This window comes from Sinocyclocheilus rhinocerous, unplaced genomic scaffold (genome assembly GCF_001515625.1).
Source record: "Sinocyclocheilus rhinocerous isolate Xijiao unplaced genomic scaffold, SAMN03320098_v1.1 scaffold561, whole genome shotgun sequence".
In the NCBI taxonomy this organism is placed as follows: Eukaryota; Metazoa; Chordata; class Actinopteri; order Cypriniformes; family Cyprinidae; genus Sinocyclocheilus; species Sinocyclocheilus rhinocerous.
Window position 1 is genome coordinate 75,930 of NW_015641041.1, and position 8,606 is coordinate 84,535.

An 8,606-nucleotide genomic window follows, 5' to 3' on the forward strand; every position below is an offset into this window, starting at 1 on the left:
ATATGAATAATCTACTTTCCAACCCCCACCGAAGGAATCATCTTTACGAGAGCGCAGCAGAGCGGTTATGTTTAGGAAACGGACCTTCTGTAGTTTTAAGGGAAGTTTTCATAGCACGGAGCTGTAAGTTGGACTAACCGGAAAATTTACTTCATAAATCATCAGCAAAAGTAGTGGCTCAGTCTCTTTCTGTCTGGCCCGGGGCACCTCCGTCAGCTCCCATAATGCATTTCTGTCTTGTTTGATTTTACGGTTGCTATTCCATAAACACAGCAGAGATGGTGCAAGTGCCTCGCCAGGTGTTCATGATTCTTCAAGACCTGTTGTGGGGTGCAAAGACCATCCAGGTCACATTTAACACAAAAATAAAAACATTTAATTAAATTAAAAATAAATAAATAATAACAAATATATAAATATATATATATATATATATAAGGGATGTCACAATTCTCAATATAATATTGAACCGTTCAGTACGACATCCACGGTTCAATACATGCATGTGAATTGCATTTTTTCGGTAAATAATTTCCATGTGCTTTGTTTCTCTCTGAATTGCCTCTGTTTGTGTGCCCGTGAGCGAGCAAACGCCTCCGCTTATAATGAGCATTTGAAACAGCAACACAACACAAACATTTTCTATTGTAATGACTTGTAATGAGAAGCGATTCTAAAACTGTTGTCCAACAAAACAGAACATGTTTTTACTCCACAACATCAGTCGAGTGTTTGAAATAACTTCTTTTGGTGATCTGATGAGGGCCATGTGGCTTCTTATCACAGAATGAGGCAGAAAATATATTCGGTAACACTTTATTTTAAGGTGTCCTTGTTACACATGTTACATGTACTTACTATTATAATAACAATTAATTATGCATAGTTACATGCAAGTAACCCAAAACCAAGCCCAAATCCTAACCCTAACCATATATTAAGTCAGTGTTTCCCAACCTTTTTTTAGTCGCGGCACCCTTTGGAGTACATGTAGTTAATTAATATTACTCAGTACTTATCTGTACAATTACTGTAACAAGGACACCTTAAAATAAAGTGTAATCATATATTCTATACTGTAATAAAGGCTACGTCGATTAGCAATGGATTACAAATATACTTAATTATGATGAAAATACTCGAGATGGCTTGAAGAGCACAGATAAACCATATATTGTTGCAGTCGAGTGTTTATTGTCTTCATGTTTTATCGTTCAAAACGTTTCTATCTTCTTTTTTTATTCAGCGATAGCTGGATGTGACGCACGTGAAGTTTCTGCGTGAGGGCGCCTCTGGCTTCCAGTATGAATGAAACAGACATCACATGTGTTTATAGCGCTCAATAATGGCCAATCCATCCTGTTTTTTGTAAAAATAGGAAAAATAATACTTCTCTCAAAAGACACGAAGTAGACATATGACAATCCATGTTTTACTCCAGTGTACAGAAGTGTTTTGTTGTTGTTGTTCGTTTTGAAAAACACGTTTTAAATTGTGCCAATCCATCAGAACCAAACCTATCCGAAAAACCGTGGTTAAAAAACCGAGGTATGTGCTGAACCGTGGGCTAACTGTATTGTTGCATCCCATAGTTTCCCATTCATTAAGGAGACTGTGGTGGCCCGCCACATAATAATAACCCGAAAATATATTGACACTTCTCATTCTAACATAAAATGTCTTTAAAGTTGTGTTTTGGGCCATTGCTTTGGCAAAGTATCTGTCAAACGAACTAAAACTGAAAGCACAATATGGCTTAGTCCCTTCATCGAGTTTTCAAAGCGAAGCGCACACTGTGCTCATGATCAGGTGTTTTCTGCACCTCAGAACGGCTCGGTTCACAGTGAAGATTACAGCATTTCACTAGATTTGTAGCGAGACGCGTTTTTGTAAGCCTGTTTTCACTGAAGCTGGAGTTTTCAGTCAAAATAAAAGCTAACAGTTTAAATGGGTACTGCAATCCAAATTCAAAATATCTCCTGCAAGCGTAGAAATTAGGAAGAAAATATTGTAATTTCCATACTGTAGTGTAAATCAAGATAGTATACCTATAAAATATTAATTTTAATTTAATTCACAGTGCAGTTGTTTTAAAATATATGGCTATTACTGTCAAAGGAATAATAATTATAAAAACATAAAATTATTAGGTAACACTTTATTTCGATAGTCCACTTTAGACATTCTATTAACAGTAAGTAACTTTGCAACTACATGTCAACTAGCAGCTAGTAGAGTATTAGTAGACTGTCTGCTTAATATCTTCTAACACTTTCTTTGTCAACTTATTCTACTAACCCTAAACCTACCCTAACAGTCTACTCTGAGAGTTAGTAGACATGTAGTTGCAAATTAATGAGAATTAGTTGACATGTAGTTGACATGTAGTTACAAAGTTACTTATAGTTAATAGAATGTATAAAGTGGACTATCGAAATAAAGTGTAACCAATTATTATTATTATTATATTCTAATGGTTTTGCTTCCTAAAATACAAGTGTGAATGTAATTTAGACTGAGACAGTATATCACTAACTAATAAGAGGGTTGAGTCCCCTTTAAAGTTCAGGTACATGTCAATTCACTGACTTTTTTCTTAGTTAAGAACATGGGTTGAACTCTCAAAGTGCATTAGAATTGAATTTTAAAATGTACAACATTTTCTTCCGGGAGGGCATGCCCTCAGACCCCCCTAGAGGCACCGAAGTCCACCCACCACAGTCTCACGAAATCCTGTGGGAAACACTGCATCCCTAATACACACACACTTTTAATATTAATCATTAGGTGTTTTTTTTTATTGATTATTATTATTTCAGCTAGTTTCCTTGCTCTCCTCCAACTTTTTATTTCATTTTTGCATAAAAAATACCTCTGTTCAGTATATATTCATTGATTCAGTTGGCAGCATGAACCTGGAGTGACTATCATTGTTCTGTCTTTAAAGGAAAAACAAACAAGAGAAAGACCGTATGTGTAAAGAGAAGAGCGACGCTATGGTGGCATTGGAGTGTCATCCTCTATTTCCTGCCGCAATGAATGACTGAATGAAATGGCCATTAACATATGAAATAAATGTTAGCAAACTGTCAGAACGAGCACCGTTGTGCTTTAAATGATCTCCTGTGAACTGTGAAAAGCATTGACTTGAAATACTGCGTGTGTTCCTCATACAGGTTGCCCTGAACTTTCAGTGTAACGACCCCAGGGAGTCCTCAAGTCTCCTTGCCTTGCACCGCCGGCTAGATCTGAAAACATGGACAAGGCACTTAAACGCGTGCTTGTGTGTGTGTGTGTGTGTGTGTGTTCTAGTGCTCTGCTACGGCATTAGTGTTGCTTCCTATGAAAAACAGAAAAAAGTAATGTCTTACCTCTAAGAGCCCTTCAAATCATTCAAATGCATCTTTGTAGGTTGAGCTCATAGATTACTACAGCTTCATCAAGTTAAGCTTCATTAGTACAACTCACACTCGGATATAGTGTTTTTTTTAGGATCACTCACTTTAATATTAAATCTTGAAGTGTAACTAATGATTCCTCAAATCATGTGTCTTGAGACGACGTGCGCCATTACTGATCCGATTTTTTACAAGGAAAAAAATCCCACAGATGCACACTGAAGACAGGACCGATGCATCATGCAATGCATTAAAGCAGATAATCATATAGCAAAACACTGAAAAAAACACCCCAGCAACCTCAAAGCAACTCACTAAAATCTACCCAGAACACCCTAACAACCACATAGAAATACATTTAAAATCACCCCCCACCCCTCAGAAAATTACCCTAGCAACATGCTTAAAAAACACCCTAGCAACCACATAACAACATGCTAAAAAGCACCCAAAACAACCACTCAGCATAGCATTAACAGCAGTACGTTTCACACAGGCAATCAGCACTCGTTTTCTTCAGAAAACTGTAAAATCCAGTCATTTGTTCTTGCTGTCAGGGGTCGCATTCACTGCGCACAGCTACAGCACAAACACACAACTGACATGCATTAAAACCCAGACACAAAAGGAAATAGAAAAGCTCTTCCGAGTCTTAATGTAGTATAATGCACTGATGCTAATTCTCTTCCTCTGAAAGCCTGAACACGTCATTCCTCATCCCGAGCTCAGAAAAGCATCCTTTATTTCTGCCAGCAGCACATGGAGCCCGTGATACAGCTTCAGAGGCCAGATCTCTGAGAGATTTCACCGAGAAAGCACCTGACGACTGGAGAAATGAAAAGAGACAGTTTTGTTTGAGAATAAAGAGAGAGCGCTTGTATTTTAAGACAAATTTTCCCTGAAGGCCGGAGAGACAGGCAGAGAGGTGAGGAACTATCAAACGTGTGAACTATACATGTGTCGAATGCTTTATAGGAGTTAAAAGACCAAGCGAAACATTCCTCCAAAAACCTGAAGTAAAACTTCCTGTTTCTGTCAGATTTCTTTCAGTGGCTCATATTCCGGAGTGAAAAACCGTGTAATGGTACATGCATGTGGAAGAAGTCGACAGAAATCACTTTTAACACAGCAAGATTGTTGCAAAATGGCAACTTAAAGGGATAACATAATAATTCCTCCCAAAAATTAAAAATAGCAACCCCTCAAGCTGTTTCAAACCCATACAGAGCAAGATTATAAGTAAATAAAGATACTAAGTTGCTGAAGTGTTTTTTTGTTTTGCCATTTTGGTCACCATTCACTTGCACTGTAAATAAAGAACAGCTTGGACATTCTTCAAAACGTTTTCTTTCCAAAACATGGAAGAAAGAAAAATTACAGGTTTGGATCAACGGAAAAAATTTAAAAATATATTTGAGGGAAAAAGGATATTTAATGAGAAAAAATATATACAATTTATATACATATAAATAAATAAAAAAACAACAACATCAAACTAAAGCCATTAAAAAAAAAGTTTGTTATTTGAAATAAAACAACAACACAAATATCATTATATCTCTCATTTTAATTTAGTTTAACTTGACGTACTAAAATAACTAAAACTGGAAATAATAATAATAATAAATATAGGCATGTTAAAAAATCTTAATATTAACATAATATTAAAATGAAAACAGAAATAACACCTCTCTCTCTCTCTCTCTAAATTATACATCTAAAATGTTTAACATGTTAAAAAATCTTAATATTAACATAATATTAAAATGAAAACAGAAATAAAAACTCAAAATATGAATAAAAACTATAAGAGTCTCAATGATACAGAAATAACACCTCTCTCTCTCTCTCTCTAAATTATACATCTAAAATGTTTATTTTTCTCTCATTGAATATCGTATTAAATATTGCATAAACAAATACATATATTTCTGACCGTTTTATATTCATACTTGGGTGTAATACTAATGATGTCATCTTTGGCCACGCCCCAATGAACACAGAACCAATCAGAAGCTTCCATTAATCAATACTGCTGTATTCAGCACAATAACATACTAATAACAAATAACAAAGTTTTACAGATTTTTTATGTCTGGTAGAGAGCTGCAGATATGTGCTCAGATCAATACATCACACCACAGTACAGATCAATACGGCACAGAACTGCAGAATCACATGAAGTTTATAGCCTGTAAATTAGATACACAGTACAAAACGAGCAAGAGCACACACCATTTACCCTACTAAAAATAAATCACAAACACCTCAGTTATTTCTCACAGACAGCAATGAGACTCAATCATTCTTCTAAAGTCTGCTGCTTTCCAATTAAACTCAAGTGAACAAATCTTTTCAGAAACTGAATCAAAAGTCAGATATCTCGATAAAAACTCCAATATTTCTCATCAAATTCTTCAAACACTGACTGATCTGAGCTTACATCTTATAGCTCTGTACTCTTACTGTATGACATATTTTTCTTCCAAGGAACTTGAGGAACAACATCAAAAAGTTGATTCTTAAGCATTTAAATCTCCAGAGCTATAAAAGAGCAACCTTTGAGCTCTAAAATCATCTTCTGGGATGCTACACAAACATATGATATTCATTCTGGTTCTTCCCGCTGGAATTTCTCAGTACAACTGTGTTTACTCAAGAAGTAAAGCTGGCAAATAGTGAGAAAACTCTGCTGGGCGTCTTTAAAGGAAACGGAGGCTCCAGTCAGAGCAAACTGTGAAGGCCTGGCTGATATCTAACCCTGCTGTTCAAACACACACTAATCCTGCCGTTAGATTCATAGCATAGTGTGAAGCTCAACTACAGCGCGCCGACCCGTGCTCTGCTGAAAACTGATCCCAGATCAGCACTCTCACCTCTGACTGAATGATAGAAATCCATTCCGCCTGACTCAGAAAAATGGGAACTTTGAGAAAGATCTTGCCATTCTTGTGTGCATCAGATGGTCAGAAAGCATTTAAAAAATATGAATTAACCCGGTAAAGCCTGACGTATAAAATAATACTTATTTTAATAGAAGTAATAGTTTAATAGTTCATAGAAGAAAAAGGCTTGTATGTGTGTTTTTTGTTGAGTATCATATTTAGACATCATATATAATATAATATGTGATGCTGGGGTATATTTGTAGCAATAGCCAAAAAAACATTGTATGGGTCAAAATTATAGATTTTTTTTATGCCAAAAATCATTAGGATATTAAGTAAAGATCATGTTCCATGAAGATATTTTGTAAATTTCCTACTGTAAATATATAAAAACTTAATTTTTGATTAGTAATATGCATTGCTAAGAACTTCATTTGGACAACTTTAAAGGTTATTTTTTTTAATCAATATTTAGATTTTTTTGCACCCTCAGATTCCAGATTTTCAAATAGTTGTATCTCGAACAAATATTGTCCTATCCTAACAAACAAATTTGGTCACATATAGTACATCGTATATAGTATAATATAGTGAGAATATGGAGGAAAAAAACACCCCAATTTTATTCAGATGCCCAAACTGAGCAAAAATATGCAATTTGGTGCAGAAGCTGATATTAATATGGCCAAAAAGTAAGATGAAATTCTGATGCTAGTAATTTAAATCAATGCAATCTTTCTGAGAGTATAACAGATACTTACACTAAATTATATAAATATGTATTGTCACTCTATATCTCCTAATAAAATGTCTTAGTAAGAATTTATTTAAATGCTTAGTTTTATGATCAAAGCTCTGTAGTTTCAAAACATATTGCAATGCAATATAATGATGATTGAGGGATGTACAAAGAAACATTTCTCAAAAGCTCACATTTGAACATGAAAAAACCATGTATGGATATAGTCAAGTAAATCCAAGTTGCTTCAGTCCAGTAAGTAAACTTTTTGAAATATTACTAACAATATAAATGTTTACTTTATATATGTGACCCTGGACCACAAAACCAGTCATAAGGGTTAATTTTTTTTAAATTGAGATTTATACATCATCTGAAAGCTGAATAAATAAGCTTTCCACTGATGTATGGTTTGTTAGGATAGGATAATATTTGGCCGAGATGCAACTATTTGAAAATCTGGAATCTGAGGGTGCAAAAAAATCTAAATACTGAGAAAATCATCTTTAAAGTTGTCCAGATGAAGTCCTTAGCAATGCATATTACTAATCAGAAATTAAGTATATATATATTTACGGTAGGAAATTTACAAAATATCTTCATGGAACATGATCTTTACTTAATATCCTAATGATTTTTGGCATAAAAGAAAAATCGATAATTTTGACCCATACAATGTATTTTTGGCTATTGCTACAAATATACCCCAGCGACTTAAGACTGCTTTTGTGGTTTTTGTTTCAGCAAAAAGACATGTGAACCACGACTCACACTTAAAGGCCTTTTACTTGCTAAAAAGGTATAAACTATCAATCAGACGACAGAAGGCATGTAGTTTGGATTAATGCAGTTTAGAATTTTGCGTATCAAATTTGATACAGTAGACTTAAGATGTCATTTATGAACCTCGACAGCTTGGTTTTCATACCTGCCACTGTGAGGCGTGCGGTTCGGCTGCTGATGGTGCCCAGGTTGTCGATGGTGGCCACGCACTGGTACACCCCCTCATCAGGCTTATTGTGTTTGGAGTGGACCACCACACTGATGAGCAAAGAGCCGTCGGCTAGCTGCTGCTTCCGGTCGTCCGCTACCAGGTTCAGGAACGTTCCATCCTTCTTCCATTCCACCCTCACCGGAGCGTCGCTAGCGGCCGAGCAGTTCAGGACAGCGGGGAGCCCGCGAACGGCCAGCGTGTCGACGGGTTCAACAGAGAACCTGAACGGGGTAAAGCCTCGAATGTCAGAACCTGAGGACAGAAAAAAGAACGTGTTAGAGGATTCGCAGACTATCTGATGCATGAAATGCATTTTAGCACTTTAAAAGGATAGTTCATCCAAAATGAAAGTTTTGCCACCATTTACTCACCCTCAAGACCTTCAAAATGCAAATTAAAGGGTTAGTTCACCCAAAAATAAAAATTCTGTCATTAATTACTCGTTCCAAACCGGTAAGACCTCTGTTCATCTTCGGAACACAAATTAAGATATTTTTGATGAATTCTGAGAGCTCTAATAATCCAATAATAATCTGTAAAATAATCCATGTGACATCAGGGGTTCAACCGTAATTTTACAAAGCTAC

The 8,606-nt window shown here is 35.7% G+C and overlaps 1 protein-coding gene across 1 annotated transcript in view; it reads right to left on the reverse strand.

Moving 5' to 3' along the window:
- LOC107754357 (neogenin-like) overlaps positions 1–8,606 on the reverse strand; it is a gene marked incomplete at its 3' end in the record, with an annotated part of 85,916 nt that overhangs the window by 75,204 nt on the left and 2,106 nt on the right. The window contains exon 2 of the mRNA XM_016570775.1: positions 7,954–8,271. Within this exon, the coding sequence (XP_016426261.1) occupies positions 7,954–8,271 (318 nt within the window). The remainder of the gene's footprint in view (positions 1–7,953; positions 8,272–8,606) is intronic.